The following is a 16,459-nucleotide window of genomic DNA, read 5'->3' as shown; positions in this document are numbered from 1 at the left end:
CTAGCTTCAGAGGAGAGGAGACTGCTCCTTTATCTCTTTCCAAACAAGGTTTTAATGATGAAGTCTTGAATTTTTTAAAGATGCAACTTAGTTAAGCAAGAAGCAGGCGGTGGAACCCAATTTTACGGAAACAAATGAGGGTAAGGAAGAGCTGGAATTTTAATTAAAATCCGTGAAATAAAGAACACATAGCTTGCTTCCTGCAGGGACCAGTTCTTGATGTTGGAAGTGTTCTGGTCTAAATGTGGCCAATTTCCTCTCCTCCAGGGGCCCCAGGTCATAATTCACCCAAGGAAGCTGCAGCTGCTGAACTCTTGCCCTTCCTGGCAGTTCCGGAAAGACTCCTCTGGCGTCGCCTGAGGGTTCAGGCTCGCGCCAGAGTTTCCCTCACCCCACCCCCGCGCGGAGGGTCTCAGTTTTCCTATGGCTGCGCGGTCTCTTAGGTCTTTGGGGGCGAAGCAGAGGTTCATCTTTAGTGTCTGAGAGACCATCTTGGGGGGCTCGTGAACCTCAATAACGAAGAAACAGATGCTCAGAACAAAAGCTAAGATCATTCCTTTTCTATGTCTATTTGCAACGACGCGGACGTGTTGGCTCCGTGGCTTAGCTGGTTAAAGCGCCTGTCTAGTAAACAGGAGATCCTGGGTTCGAATCCCAGCGGGGCCTTTTGTGGTTTTCCTGCCTTGGAAAAGGGTATGGGGGATTAAAATGTAATCAATCTTAAGGGTAAATTTTCCCTACGGAGTTTCACGGAACTGTGTTATATGAGTCAGAGGGTGGGGACAGTTTTATCGTTTACAAAAAAGAAAAAGAAGAAACAAAGATGAATTTGTTTTTCTTTCAGAAGAATTTCTATCTTTCTTGACGTTCTTGCATTTTTATGTAGTGTTTTTTCAGCAAGCAAAAAGGGAACCAGGGAAAGCAGAAGGCAAAGTCGCCAGATTTAAACTATAAGCAACATCATAATCTCTGGTCATTCTATTATTTTTCCTGGGGAAATCCCAAATGGATGCACTTTCGTAATCTACAGGCATTATGAATGACTGATAAATGCGTTGTTGAGAAGGTTGCAGCATCTCAATTCATAGCAGCCACTAAAATCCAACTATACAATGCAAGTTGTAAATAAGTATTTTAAAAGGTGGTCTTGTGGTCAGAGTTTTTTGGAAAGGAAAATCAAAGAGAAAAATATTTGTCCCCGTGATTTCAGAAAAGAAGCTGTGAGGGAGAAGCATCCTTTTGATTGCATATCCACGGAGTGGATAGCCCACTAGAACACACAGACCTGAAGCTGTTAGCATGCAGGCTGACTTGAAGGAGCAGTCCAGGAAGGGCTGAGGTGCCTTCTTCCAAACTCTCTGTAAGAGAGAGGAAGGAAACATGAGAGGTGGAAGAGAAGTCTGGAGTTTTAATCATTACTGGGCCCCTTTACATAGAAACTCAAGACCAGGGAAATGAAGTTCACTGTAACTGTTACCCTCTTACTCATCTCCCAAGACCAAGCTCCCCTCCACCTGGCCCAGAAAGTCCCACCAACCTGGCTTTTACCTTCAGAGCACATTATTTTATGTAGATGGTCAAGGGTTGAAATGTGATCTCCTGTTCTGTCTGCAGAAACACAATGTCCCAACACTTTGAAGAATAGTTCAGGAAACAATTCTTCTTTTATGGAGACTTTCTCTACTCACTATGAAGCTTGATTCCTCACTTTTCTTTATAGGCATCACAGCAGTGGAGAGTACCAATGAAAATTCAATTAATAATCAAGCTGAGAAGAAAAAAAAGCGGATTTTATTTGAGCTAAACTGAGGATTATAACCAGGAAACAGATTCTCAGAAAGCTCTGAGAAATGTTCCACCTGTTCGAAGTCGAATGCACAGTCATATACATTTTCGAGACAAAGGATAGTACATCAAAAGGTACGGATGTGTTTGCTGACATTTTACATAAAGTTCACCAAGGCTATATATAGTCCATGTAAGCATGTACAAAGGGAGCAGCAAGTCACCATGACCCCCTACAAATTTGGTAAAGAACGCTATTCTTTTAAGAAGTTACATCGCTAGCATCAGCAGAGAGGGGGAAAATATGATCTTTATGGTGGAGCAGTCACTCCCATCTTTGAAGTGCTCTGTTTAACGTGTAATGCAAATGCACACTGCACATGAGGGAGGAGGTCCAAACAAACACAGAGAGAGAATATTATGTTTAATTTTTCTTGCCCTGCCTTAAAATATAAATTTTATTTCATCAAAAGACAGACCCTCTTTTTCACATTCTCCTATCTTCTGCTCAAAAAAGTCTTTTTCCCAGGCCCGGATTACACACCTCCCTCAAATGGTGAGGCCAGCTGCGTCCCAGTATAGATGTCAACACTAGACCAATCCTTCATCCTGTCACCAAACCTGCCTTAACCTTTACCCTTCTACTCCATCAGGCTCTAGGAATACCTTTACAAGGATGCTTCCAGCCAAGTGGCCCTCAGTAGATTGCCTGATCTGTACCAGTGAGGTAGTGTTGCTGGCTACTGAAGTTATAGAATATTCCAGGTGAGGAATCTAACCATCTCTCCCAAAAACCTAAAAATCTTCCGAACTCTCCATGTATCAATCGTGAAAATGATTTATGTGTACAAGTGGAAATGGTTTACAGTCAAATGCTTGTTTTTCCACCCAGTGCCTATCACGTGGCAGGCACCATGCTAATCTCACGTGGCTCATGAGTTCCGTTCTAAAGAGGCTGGCGGGAGGATGAGTCAAACAGTTCAATAGCAATTACAGTAGAGTGGGATATAACACCATTGGGAGTGGAGGGTACTGTAGGCCACACTTTGATACTTAACTCAGACTGGGTGGAGATAGAAGGAGGTGGGGAAGACGTCATGGAAGAAGTGACACCCAAACTGAGCATGGAGGAGATGTAGGCAAGATCGAGGCAAGAGAGTGGGCTGGAGAGAGAAGTGGAAGAGGTGCTCCAAGCAAAGGGAACAGTGTGTGCCTAGAGGTGAGAAAGAGGACGCTCAGTTCAGGTAAGCGGAAGCAACTAGAGAATGGGGTGTACAGATCTTGAAATTCTTCTTTGCCTGGCGATGACCATAGGCCCATAGGCATCCTCATAATTTGTGGCAGGGGTCCCCAACCCCTGGGCCACAGACCAGTACCGGTCGTGGCCTGTTAGGAACTGGGCTGCACAGCAAGAGGTGAGTGGTGGGCGAGCAAGTAAAGCTTCATCTGTATTTGCAGCCGCTCCCCATCGCTCACATTACTGCCTGAGCTCCGCCTCCTGTCAGATCAGCAGCGGCATTAGATTCTCACAGGAGCGCGAACCCTACTGTGAACTGCACAAGTGAGGGATCTAGGTTGAGCACTCCTTATGAGAATCTAGCGCCTGTTGGTCTGAGGAGGAGCTGAGGCGGTGATGCCAGCGCTGGGGAACGGCTGCAAATACAGATCATCATTAGCAGAGAGGTCTGACTGCACAGACACCATATAATAAGTCAATTGCTTGCAGACTCATATCAAAACCCTATCAGTGAGTGACAAGTGAAAACAAGCTCAGGGCTCCCACTGATTCTGCATTATGGTGAGTTGTATCATTATTTCATTATATATTACAATGTAATAATAATAGAAATAAAGTGCATAATAAAGGTAATGCCCTCGAATCATCCCGAAAACATCCCGCGCCCCCCTCCTTGGAAAAACTGTCTTCCACGAAACCAGTCCCTGGTGCCAAAAAGGTTGGGAATTGCTGATTTATGGCATCAAGAGAACCACAGCTGGACTTGGTTTGACAGTTGATAAGTCTCAAGTGTTTCATGTTTTCTTTTGAAAAGACCATACATTACCAAAGCAGTATGGATGGAACTTGAATTTACAAGTTGTGGATTAAGTGGAACCTCTAGCTGGGCTGCTGAGATTCTCCTATGGAGATGTACAGCTAAAAGGGTCTTTATTTCCCATTTCTTCCTGGGTAGCAACACTCATCTACTTGCTCCATACCTGTTTTTGCTGCCGACATGTCTATTCCTCGGGGTAGGAGCTGCACCTGTCCTGTTCACAGGTGTTGGCAAACAGTGGGTGCTCAATTACAACAACAAAAAGATTTATTAGGCATTTATGCCTGGGATTTATCAGGCCTTTATTATTTGCCATGCACTTTGTATATACCAAATCATGCAATCTCACAGCATACATATGGGGTAAGTTTCAATTATTTCCTCCATTTTAAAGAGGAAGTCACCAAGGCAAGGGATACAAAGTCATTTGCCTGGAAGGTCATACAGCTCGTAAGTGGCAGAGCCCAGGTAGCCTGAATAGCGTTGGACCCACCTAGTGACCCTCCAGGCACTTCTGAGTGCTTCTCCTATTACCCTAGGAGTTGTGCCTATTTGCCGTTTCCTCCTTTCTCATGTTTCCAGGGCCCACGTGGGGACCCTAAATGGGCAGAAATGGACGATATGTGGTCACCTAGGCAATAAAGGGAAACTTCATTTGTTTGTTCTTTTCTAGCCTTGCTAATGACCATCTTTCTAAGACATACCAATTCACTTTTCTTTCAGTGTATGTATGAACCTTTCTGTGAGTTCTGAGGAATTTAGAGGAGAGAGAGGGCAGAACAATTCTAAATATCAATAATCATAAGAGATTCACCCTATTTTCTGCCTTTGTAACCTGTTATTAGATTAGATTTCTTTTTTAAAAAAGGAATGGAGAGGAGAAAATTTCAGTCACCTGAGGTTTTTGATTTTGGGGGGCTTTGCAATAAATTATGTAAAAATAATATTCACTATCCAAGTTCTGAGTTCAGAATAGAAACACTGTAGGTTAATATTTGTAACTGTAGTATTAATGCTCAAAATAAGCGGGCTGGACGTCAGGAAAATTGAATTTGAGGGATGTTTCTGGAGATGTCACTAAACATGAATTCGTGTGTGTCTAAATCTCCCTTCCTGGGTCCTGGGTCCTGGGTCCTGGGTGCTGTTCTGAACTGCAAAATTTGTAAACTGTTAGACCCTCATGACCTGCAAGTCAATCCTGCAGAAAATCTTACACAGCTTCATAATGTAATACATAGGAAGATGTTCATTGATAGCACCCTTATTTGTGGTGGGAGGGTGTTGGACCTAATCTGGGAGTCATCCCTGGGTGAGGACACACACTGCAGACCTCTGTGCAATAATTAAAAATAATAGTTCTAGATGGGGTCTAGAGGTACGCACAGCAACACAGATTGAAAAACTGGCACACACACACACAAAAAACCGTGGCATGAAAGGGACAAAGTAAAAATAGAATGAGATATATGACACAGTGTCATTTATGTAAATTAAAAACGCATGTACCGAAACCAAAAATACATGTTCTACAAAAACATATAGCAAGAAAGAAAAGGATGATCTTTCCAGTGATTTCTTATGGGGGTGGGAGACGAAAAATGAAATTGAAAGGCAATTAAAAAGGAATCCATAAATAAATAAAACAAATGAAGGGCCCTGTGGACATCAGTGATAAATAATTGAGGAGTAACATTCATTCGACTCCTTGAATGTGAAGGAGAGAGAGAGGGACAGACAACTAGAGACAGTGAAAGGAGATGAGATTACAATGACTAGATCTTAAATTGTGTTCTGGGTAGAGAGTGCTTTCATTCTTTTTTTAAAATATTTTAATTTTTTTATTTCGGATAATTTATTTAAAAAAAGAAGGATGAATCCACGAGGTGAACATGGAAGAATGTGATACACATACAATCGTTGAATAGTTTGAAAAGCGAACTGTCAGGAGTGGGATTCGAACCCACGCCTCCAGGGGAGACTGCGACCTGAACGCAGCGCCTTAGACCGCTCGGCCATCCTGACTCGCCGTTTGCACACGACGCTCGGGTTTCATTTCTGTGTCTACCTCAACGCTAGTCAACTTTTTTTTTTTTTTTTTTTTTTTTCCCCTGAGGATGTGGAAATTCTTCGGTTAAAAAGCGAAACCACAAGTTTGCGAACGGACCCGGACGCCGACCCTGGGTGGAAGCGCAGGATAAGTGCCGGGTTGCCGGGGCCGTCGGGGGGCGTCTTCTGCGTGAAAGCGGATTCGATTCCAGGCTGCCGCGGGCGTGGCGGCGCGGGCCTGGGTACCCAAGAGTAAGGGAACTTTTTCTCCATTCTCGACAGAATTCTTGTTCAAATAATGGCACCCACGTTGCTGAAGTTGCCTTACTTAAATTGACACCTGCTCCCAGGAGGTTTTAGGCTATTTATTCAGTTTGTTGCTCGCCGAGGCCCAGCCCTCTCGGGCACTCGCTCATTCCTCCCTCCTGTCCTTTCTGTTGTAAATCTCCCCGCTGGGGTTACCCTGGGGACCGGTGTAAGGGTGTCCGGGTGTCTTGCTTCTTGTTCCGAGTTATCCAGCTGTACATTGAGGATTTGTGGACTTTTCTGTATGGATGTTATACCGTTCTCAAAAGGAGGCCTCAAACTGAGACCAGTTCTGCCTTTCACTTTCTACAAGTGTATCGCTTTATCTTCCATTAATTCTTATGGCTTTCCTAAATCTCTGTTTATGTCCAGCAAAGCTACCAGATCTGTACCACAAAGAGTTTCTAATTGGTATGGAGCACTCCTCAAAGAGAATTTAGTTCAGATCCTTAGAACTAAACCATGGAGATATAGTTTTTTTGTTTTGTTTTTTTTTTAAGGAGAGGATAAACCCAAATTTTGACATCGGTTATATTTGAGTGATGAGATTTTGATCATTATTTTTTTTAATGAACTTCCATATGTATTCAAGGAAAAAGGCTATTTCCATTTTAAATTTTAAAATGAGAGTAAATGTGCATGTAGTTGGGAGTGGACTCAGAGGTTTTGAGAAGGAATTTGGAGGAGACCTGAGTGGGTCTGGAGGCAGAAGGGACAGATAGATAAATTGGGATATGCAGAGAGATGGCGCGGAACAGTTGTTGTTGATAAGGGATGATAGAAGTTGTACAGTTATTTTTCTCTTAATTTGAATGTCTGAGCTCAACTATCTCACAGAATCTCTGTTAAAGAGAGGCAGGCCCTTTCAAACATGTGATGACCAGAGTTGGCATTTGGTGTGTGAAATGAAGTCTATCACTATCATTTCAGTAGCATTTGCGTTTTGGGGCTGATCTTTAGCTGTGGGGTGAGAGGTTTTTGTTTCTGGTTAAAAAAGAAACTCAGGCCTTGGAAATACTACAATTATTTGCAGTGGTGGAAGAGACGCCTTTTTGGTGCTTCTAAAATCACAGTGTCACCGATTCTGCTTCAGGTGATTAAGACGGGCTTTGGCAAAGCATCAGCAAGGCCACCTTTCTTCTCTTTTGGAAGGTTTGAAAATAAAGCCAGAACGACCAAGACTGTTCATTTCTTCCAGGCACTGGTAGCTGGTGCCAGCTGGAAAGAAAGCCTCAGGGCTCATCAGATAAGTGCCTCATGTGAAGAGGCTAAACCTGGGAGGGGGGTGGACACAGATGTTTCCTAAGAATCTACTACCAGCTCAGTACTGTGTTTGGTAACCATTTTCCTTGAAGATCATGAGGAAATAGGAAGGGGAGAGAAGTCGCAGAAGTAATTAAAACCTATGACGAGTTCTCTTTCTACTCTCAGAGAGGGGTTCCTGTGGCAGCCCCATCTATTCGGAGTGAGATTTTACATATACATTTCAGGACACACATTGTACATTAAACTAGCAAAACAGCTGCTTGAGGTTCTCGAGTATTTTTAAAGAACTTCGGACTTTGTTTCTTGAACTTGTTTCTTTGTTTTTTGAACTTTTTTACTTTCTAAAAGTACAATTTGAACACAAATGAATACTTTTTTTTCTTTCCCGTGTGTGGGCCTCTCACTGTTGTAGCCTTTCCCCTTGCGGAGCACAGGCTCGGACGCGCAGGCTCACCGGCTATGGCTCACAAGCCCAGCCGCTCGGCGGGATGTGGGATCTTCCCAGACCGGGGCACGAACCTGTGTTTCCTGCATAGGTAGGCGGACTCTCAACCAATGCGCCACCAGGGAAGCCCGTAAGCTACTTGATTTGCATTAAGGTCAGACCCTCTGTGAGGGGGACTATTCCTGATCCTTGCTTGGGGCAAATAGGGAAAAGTGGGCATCTCACTGAACTATCAGGGCCTTCAGAGTAGGAATCCAAAGGGCCTTTCCTCTGGAACGGTGGTTTAAAGATCGCCCAAGTTTGTTTGTTTTTCCAATTATGAGGCACCACCACTAAAATTTCCCAAACATTTCCTCCAGAGGCTAAGGGCGGGTAGCCATTGGCACTGTGGCCTTATTGTAAATAGCTGGACAGTCCTGGGACAATAGCCCCTTCCCTGGTGAGCCCACTGCCATCAGGTCTGGGGATGGGTCTTGGATAAACAGAACCACACTGCTTTGGCTCACTGCATTCCCACGCAGGTTTCTTTCCTCTGTTTTTGTTTCAGTTCCACTTGTTGGGATAAAGAAAGGAAGGTGCAGATGCTGTTTTCAGCAATCAGACAGACTTATTTATTAGGTTAAGACCATGGGCGACATCTATCCTGGAAACTGGAAAACCCAGTGGAAATGGAAGGTTGGAGCCTGGGTAAATATGCAGTCTATTGGGAAGACAAGACACACATATATAGGAAAATGCAAATACAGACAACTGCGATCAATCCAGCTGTGCTGACACAATGGTGCAGCCTTCAGGGAACCCTGAGGAGAAGCAGCGTGTAGGAAAGCTGGGTGGGGAGGGAGCGACTGGTGGTGCAGTGTGGAAGTGGGTGGTGGTCGAAGCTAATTAAAGGTATGGTGGAGAGTCTAAACCAAATGTTGGGTTGAGGCTGAGACAATGGCTGATAAAGTGGTGATCTTACTGAACGATGATGCCTGGAAATGCCTCTGAAATGGAGAGATTCTAGATCAAAAAGAAGAAGAGAACCTGAGACTTGTGGAGTCAACAAAGTGAGGTTGAGATGAGCCCCAGGCAAGGGAGAAACACGGGTGCAGAGAGGGGAACAGGGCCGAGGCATGGCTGTGAACACAACCTTTGAATTTTATCTAAAATTCTCCCCTCTATCAAACGTTCTGTCTGATCCCTTAGCCCTGCTCATTTCATCTCTTCTTTACTCTCCTTGCCAATTGCTCAGATCCACCCCAGGGGATATGACTTAAAAAATTTGACATATAGGCCCTAAAACTCTAGGGGCAGGCCAGATGTCCATCAATGGCCTGGGTTCACCTCACTTTCTTCTATCATGACTTCCCCCACAAGTTCCTTTATGGGATTTCAGCCTCAGATCTTCCCTTCCCAGGATCCTTTGGGTTTTCTGCTTGCCTAAAACCTGTTCCTGTACATATTCCTATTCTGGACACCAAGATGTTTCTGTCACAACCCTAGGCCAGCCTAAGCCCATCTTGATCCCTGAGCTTCAAGTGCCTTCCTATAGGCTTTGCCTCAAGGGCATGGAGAACGCGAGACGCAGTTGGAGTCCCCTCTCCGCCCCCTGAATATTGAAACAGAAACGGAAACAGATTAGGAAGGTCCTACACCCCACACTCTATCAGCAGCAACACAACCTTCTCAAGATTAATTAATCCCTACCCAACAGGAAGAAACAGGGGCTGGGTACAGCTGGCAGATGAAGCCCCAGGGGGTGATAGAGAAGGGGGTAAGAGCGAAGGGAAGCGGTTGAGCTGGGGTATTCCTTAAGGTACCCATTGGCTGGGCTGGGGAGGGATCAGTTTAGAATGGAGGGTGTCTGTATCCCCAGAGGCAGAGTCCTGCCCTGTGGGCGAGAGTGGGATGTCCTTAGAAAGGTCCTTGGGATCAGCAACTACTGTGACTCCCTCAAGCCCATTAGTGATTGGGCAGATGGTCAGGGGCTTTTTACCACAGGACCACAGGCAGAAGAAGGGCCGGAGGGGGCCTGAGAAAGAGGCATTAGAGAAAGTATAGATATGGGATCCATCAGTCATGTTGTAGAAGCAGATGTCTCCTGACTCACAGTCCAGGAAGATCCCAACTCGGCGGGGGGGTCCCGCCAATGGGAGAGGGGTCCGCAGGGGGGTGAGAGCCCAGTACCCGTTTCCATACAACTCCACAGCCCAGAACCCATTCTCGGGAGTCATGGGGTCAAATCCTTTCTTCATCACGTTCTCCCTACACACCCCGATTGCCCAGTCAGTCCTGTCTCCCACCTCCACCTCCCAGTAATGTCTCCCCGAGGTGAAGGCCTCACGACCCAACACACAAGGCCAGGAGTCAAATCTCTCTGGTTTCTCAGGCAGTTTCTGACGTGAATCTTCCAGTCGGACAGATTTTGAATCCTCATACAGAAAGAGGTGGGGGTGGGCGGTATCTGGATCCAGAGTCACATCAACTAGAGACAGAGAGAAAGTGAGTCTGAATATCAGTGAATGTTAAAGGTTGAAAGAACTATCCTTTCTTCTCCAAAGAAGTGGGACACTGCTCTACAGTTGACAGGTCTCCTCCGGAAGAGAGCTGCCTGGCCTGCTCAGCTGTCTCTAGTCCCCTCTTCCATCCACAGCCACAGGGTGATTGATGTATGAACTGACTGTCCCCAGTGCCCCACAGGACCCTGTCAGAGGGGACTTGTCTTCTAGCCATCTTCCAAGGACCCTCTGTGTGCCTCAAGGAAAATGTTGAGGCCATTTGCCATCGTCTGTCCCCTCTATATCCCCATCACTAAAATATGTTAGTGGTTTTTATTTCCAAGTACTGTAGGACTTTGAATCCCTGAAAGGTAGCTCCTCGGAGCCCTTGAGATATTTAGAGTCACTGACCTGCATGCAGTGTAGCCTTTTTCCATTCTGCAAGGGGGGAGGGGGGAAAGAGTGTTATTGACACGTTTTATAATAAGAGAGAGAAAACCTTGTGGATGAAATAATTAGAAGAAGATAGAACTTACTGAGCTCTTCCAGGAGTTTCTCTGGAAAACAAACAGAAATACCTTAGTGACCTTCTAGAGTGGGCGTGAGGGAGGGGACAAAACAGGTGTAAGAAACGCACAAAGGAGTAACTGTTTACTTCATGACTACCTGATTGTTGAAGCATTATCAATAAATGAAGAACAGGGATTATGTTTTGTTTTCTAAGAAATATGCAGGAAGTTCCTACTGGCTTGGGATCAGATCTTTAGTCGTTACTGGGAAACCAAGTTAAAAGTAAGGATAGAGTCTGAAGGTGAGTAGTGAATAAACATCAGGTCTATTCTCTCAGAACTGGTTTTGACTCGTCTTGTACCCCAAACCTCTGTTATTCTTCATATTGGGTGCCACTGACTTCAGGAGCCTTATAATCCCCTCTGACTTTCAGAATTCTAGAATCAGTTATCTTCCCATTGGCAGTCATCCTAAAGGACTTGGATCCAACCCCACTTGGAAGCATTCCCAAAAAGAAGACTGGGATTCTATGTCTTACCTTTAGAGCTGAATTCATGCCTCTTCTGTCTGGATCTTTCCTTGTATAGTCTCCAAGTGAAAAATATGGACCCAATTGTGAGAAGTCCTAGGACCATCAAGACCACAGCCACAGCCACCATCCAGGGAGTCAGCCTTGGGAAGAAGGGAGCTAAAACAAAATCCCCAAGAAGGACATTTGTTGAGAAGCTCAGAGCAAGTCCAGCTCCTCTCCTGACTCCAAAAGGGGGTGGAAGAGAGGATGACCTGGACCTCTCACATTCCTCCCATGGCAAAATAGTCCCTCCAATGCCACTCTGAGCTTTTCAGATAAATTTTGATCTTACGTAACAGAGAGCAGAGAAAGAGAGGAATGAAGATGAACAAGAGTCATTTGGGGACAGGACCTGTGAGATAAAAAATATAATGGACCAATTCCTGTTTTCATGGAAATTTCTCCTTAGCTATCAATGCAGGATGGGAGCCAAGGGGTTGAGGGAAGTAAATAAGGAAGGGGAAATGTCACATCTGAGTGCAACAGAATGGGACTCAATGACCAAAGAATAAGGAAAAGTTCCTGCCTGAACCAGAGACAGTGTGTAAGGAATAATGAGAAGATTTGCTTCCCTGAGGACCCTGGAAACTTAGACAGAGTTCTAGCATAAAATGGGGAGGAAGGCAAGGCAAGGGTGGAAACAGGAGAACTAATTTAGTTAGATCCAGAAGACCCCCCCACCAAAGACAAAGCTTCTCTACCAAGATATATCTCCCAAGATAGAAAATCTGGAATTTGTATGAGATCTAGGTAAAATTTATGCCTTCAGAATCTCTACTCTTCTAGTGAGGCTGGTGGGACTTGGTGGGCAAGAGTTTAGGTGGGGGAAAGCTTAAGGTGAGGAAAATAGACAAGTCTGCCATGAGGTTACAGCCGGGCAGGTGTCCCATGTGATGTGGCCCTGAAGCTGTGTCAAAAAGGAACCCAGCACTGATTTCACTGACCTGGTATAGAAATCTCTACTTCCTTCTCTTGGCCGAGAAGGAGGTTCCGGATACAGCAGGACACATTCTTCATGGAGGTGTCCCTGATGATCACTGAAGCTGCCATGGTGAACAGACCTTCTTCATCAGGGTTCCTGGACTCTGACACGGATGGAAACTCCTCTCCCTTGGGAGTTCGCCACTGTACCCGGGGCTCTGGGTACCATCCCACTGAGGTACACTCCAGCCAGATCTCTCCACTCTCTTGAACTTCCATGTGGATGTGAGGATCAGAGCCCAGAGCTATGGAGAAAGGAGACAACTTACTCCTTTAGCGGACATCCTTCTGGGAGGCTTATAACCACAGGGCTACGTAGTTTGAGAAAGAGAAACCCAAGGGAACTGGGGATGAGGGGGACTCATCTCCATAGTTTATTACACAAGGAAATAGAGGTATCAATAAAAGAATACATCTTATCAGAGAGGGGTGCTGTGTTGGGATTTAGTGTTGGAATTGTGGGCAGGAGTTTGGTGGACAGACAAGGGGTCCGGTCAGCGGGAACAGCAAGCCCAGTGGCTTAGGGGTGGGTTAGTGAGTCTAGGCTGGGAGCTCCAGAGATGGGAGAGAGCTCTGTGGTTGGAAGTATCATGAGAAGGCTTTGGGTAGGAAAAGGGCTAGGATTGAGAACGTAAGGATAAACAGAGAAGGAGTATCCTTGAGGAGAAGGGGGATTGGAGGTTCTTTGCACTGAGATTGTAGTTGACAATTTAAGTTTCACTTACCTGTGATACTGATTCAGGAATTTTCTTGAATGATTTCAACCTCATCTACCCCCACCCCCCAATTAAATTGACGTAAATCAACAGGAAGCTGTTTTTCCTTTCTGTTCAGCCTAATTATTTTCTTACAATTCCACAAAGTACAGAAAAACAGCTAGCTTCAGAGAAGAGTTCTTAAACACATATCCACAACTATTGGTTGAAATCCATATACCAAGTTGTGCGTGTACGTGAAAATGTGTATTCTTTTCATGAAAAGGGCCACCACCCTCAGCAGATTCTCAAAGGTGTCTATCACTCAGAAAAGGTAACAATGACAGTTTATGCTATCAAATCTCTAGGGCTTTATAACCAACCTTTAAGCTACTTCCCTAAAAAGGAAATATGAGTTATATATGATGCTGCCACGTGGGGCACTCTGTTATGAGGCAGGGACCCAGATTTCACCCAGGTATTTTTCAAACTTTATATTTATTTGACTACATACATGAAAAGCAATATAGTTGTATATTATACATTGTAGGGCAGTCGAGGCACAGTAATAATATCTTACAAGTACATAATGTTTTAGAATTGACCAAGCAGTTTCTCATATATTGTCTCATTTCATTTCATTTCTGCAAAACCTTGCTTGAGAGGTGGTGCTTTCCAGTTTTACAGTAGGAAATATAGCTCAGAAAGAGGTCTGTTTGATGCCAAGTGGGGAAGTCAGACCTCAATGTATACTTTCCTCCTGAGTGTTTACCATTTTCCTTGTTGTTTTACTCTGAAATTTGGCTTGAGAGGAAAAAGGAAACAAAAACAAAAACTTTTGTAGGTAGATCAAGACCCTTAACAAGCAGCCATGCTCCATGATTTTAGGAAATTGGCCTTTGGGTTCTAATCCATGAAGCGGCGTCAAAGTATGCATTGGGTTTGCTCACCACAGCCGTAATGTAATGGTGAAAAATAGACACAACTGAAATGGTTCATTCTGGGCTTTGATCAAGCAAATTATGGTCTATTAATAGAAGAGAATGTTATACAGTCATTGCATCTTACACTTCTTTAATTAATAACATGGGGAAATGCTTATGCTATAATTGAGAGAGAAGGGCAGGACATCATTGAAATAAAGCTCCGTCCAGAAAGGTAATTCCGCTGCTCCCTTTCCACTGTCAACTCAAACCCCCTTCCTACTCATCTCCTACCCTAGGCCTGCCAACCTCTTCCAGCCTAAAAGGGATTTGGGGAATGAATGTGATGGCTTCCAAATAACAGATCCATAGGAAAATATATCCCTCATGGAGTCACCGGAGAAAGTCAAAACCGGTCTACTCACCAGCCACCTTCAGAGGCACGGTGGCCTCTTCGTAGTTTTCGTCCTGCCTGAAAAAGCATCGGTACTCCCCATCATCAGAGGCCTTGACGTCCTGTATCCTCACAGCGACGCGCCCCTCCGCGATGCGGTCCTCCACCAGCGTCACTCTCCCCCGGTACTCGGCCATCTGCTCTCCGGGCTGCTCTCGCCCTTCCCGGCGCACGAACACCGCGGGAGAGATCTTCTCTCGGAACCACCGCAACTCCATGCGCTCGGCGCTCACGTTGGGGGAGAGGTGACAGGGCAACTCGGCATCTTCACCCACCACCGCCAGGATGGGCCCCGGGGGTCCAATCACGTCAAAGGGAGCTGCCAAAAAACCAGGAGGGTCAGACAGAATGTGGAGGTGGGAGATGAGGACTGATACAGACCAGGATCCCGCCGAAGGGCGGAGACTCTCCCACCATTTCTCTTATTCCTACGACAGCCCAAGGGAGCCCATCTCGACCCTTATGGAAGTCGCTAAGGAGAACCAAATGGGATTGTTTACAATTACTGAGAAATTTCAACCTTGTAGGCCAGAGAGAGAGAGAGAGAGAGAGAGAGGGAGAGAGAGAGAGAGAGAGACAGGGGAGACCTACCAGAATCCAGCTCGGGCACCTGGAGGAGAATGAAGACGAGCAGACACCCAGGGAGACAGGAGTTTGGGAAGACTGCCATCTCCAGCCTTTGTGGGCAGCAAGATGCTGGTGGACTGGAGTTTGTCAGGAGCTTCAACCTAGGAGACAGATGAACGGATAGGAGATAGCTATGGGTTGTTGAGACACTGTTCTCCCAGCGTCCTCCCAGCACTTCTTTCCAACTTGGAAAGAGTCATTTGCACCTGAAGCTTCCTCCTTACCTCCCCCCACAGGGCAGACTTTCAGTCCAGGCGGCCCTCAGCACGCTCTCACCGACCACCCTAAGTCTGGTCAATCTTGTCTGTATAAAACAACAAAATGGGCCCTGAATCCCCAAGAGAGACTTAGGATAAGGGAATTGTGAGGCATAGTACCCATTAATGGGTTTCATATAAATAGAAGAACCTTGGAACCACTGCCCTAAAAAACCTCTTCTTTCAAACACAATAATTTGGCATTTGCTTTTAGCAATGATAGTCAAGATACAGTGATGGAGGTAGAGATGGAGACCAGGGGAATAAGTTGGAGGAGAAAGGAAGAAAGATTGGGAGCAGATAGAACAAGAAAGGGGAGCTGAAGAGAGCTAAAGGGCTTGAAGAGTAGAGGGCCTAGGACTAGGGAGGAAGGAGCCAGGGGGAGAGAAAATGCCTCCTGGCTGCTGGCTCTCTCAAGGGGTGAGAGTAATCCCAGATACTGACCTCTGATGTTGGAGGAAAAGGCACCAACAAGCTTCTGCTACCAAATGAGAAAGTTGGTTGTGGCCCCAGGGGCAAAAGTTAAAGGAGGAGGAAGGGGGAAGTGCTCTCAGGAAAGCCTGCCCCCAGGTCCCTGATGTATTTACTTTGGGGAAAAAAAAAAAGTTTTCTAGAGAGGAAAAGGTCTGTGGATTTGTGGTCTTCAGCTGAGAAATCAGGATATGCATTGATGACCTGGGCTAAACAGAAGGGGACAGGGCAAAAAAGAAAGAGGATTCAAGAAAACACTAAAAGAAAATGTAAAGCCTTGGGCCGTTAATTCACCTCTCCAAGCCTCAGTTCTTTTATCTGTAAAATGGGAGTATTGTTAATAATACCTTCTTTGGAGTGGTGTTGCAAGGATTAAATGAGATTAAGCATGTTAAGTGCTTAGCATATAATAGGGATTTAGAAGAGAGAAAGTTGTTATTCTATTATTATTTATGTGAGTTGAAAATTAAAGATAGGCTAGGAATACATTTGTGTGTTTCAGTTTTCAGGGCCCCAAAGTTGTCTCTCTACCAAAGCTACTTCCCTAAAAGCAATTCATGAGGCCTGCAATTTCTTGTTTTGGGTTAA

General features: G+C 45.2%; 1 protein-coding gene and 2 non-coding genes across 3 annotated transcripts; 1 reads left to right on the top strand and 2 right to left on the bottom strand.

Moving 5' to 3' along the window:
- Positions 1–592: 592 nt before the first annotated feature.
- On the top strand, positions 593–666 carry TRNAT-AGU (transfer RNA threonine (anticodon AGU)). Its single transcript has one exon. It is a non-coding gene; the product is annotated as a tRNA-Thr (tRNA).
- Positions 667–5,778: 5,112 nt separating this feature from the next.
- TRNAL-CAG (transfer RNA leucine (anticodon CAG)) lies at positions 5,779–5,861 on the bottom strand. The gene has a single exon. It is a non-coding gene; the product is annotated as a tRNA-Leu (tRNA).
- A 3,834-nt stretch (positions 5,862–9,695) lies between these two features.
- Positions 9,696–15,309, bottom strand: BTN1A1 (butyrophilin subfamily 1 member A1). The gene is made up of 7 exons (XM_060023416.1): positions 15,108–15,309; positions 14,488–14,835; positions 12,408–12,689; positions 11,431–11,580; positions 10,919–10,939; positions 10,794–10,820; positions 9,696–10,369 (listed from the first exon to the last, which is right to left on the bottom strand). Exons 1-7 carry the CDS (start codon positions 15,184–15,186, stop codon positions 9,696–9,698), a joined length of 1,581 nt encoding a protein of 526 aa, XP_059879399.1. The 5' UTR covers positions 15,187–15,309.
- Between the last annotated feature and the right edge of the window lie 1,150 nt (positions 15,310–16,459).

The sequence above is a fragment of the Delphinus delphis genome, chromosome 10 (genome assembly GCF_949987515.2).
Source record: "Delphinus delphis chromosome 10, mDelDel1.2, whole genome shotgun sequence".
NCBI lineage: Eukaryota > Metazoa > Chordata > Mammalia > Artiodactyla > Delphinidae > Delphinus > Delphinus delphis.
This window is presented reverse-complemented; position numbering and strand designations above follow the sequence as displayed.

What these genes read in the sequence shown, in the direction of transcription:
- BTN1A1 (XM_060023416.1), bottom strand. Translation starts at nt 15,186, where the DNA reads ATGGCAGTCTTCCCAAACTCCTGTCTCCCTGGGTGTCTGCTCGTCTTC. An exon ending in GCATGAATTCAGCTCTAAAG is followed by an intron (nt 10,940 to 11,430) that starts GTAAGACATAGA and finishes TTTGTTTTCCAG; the next exon opens with AGAAACTCCTGGAAGAGCTC. An exon ending in AAAGGCTACACTGCATGCAG is followed by an intron (nt 10,370 to 10,793) that starts GTCAGTGACTCT and finishes CTCTGTCTCTAG; the next exon opens with TTGATGTGACTCTGGATCCA.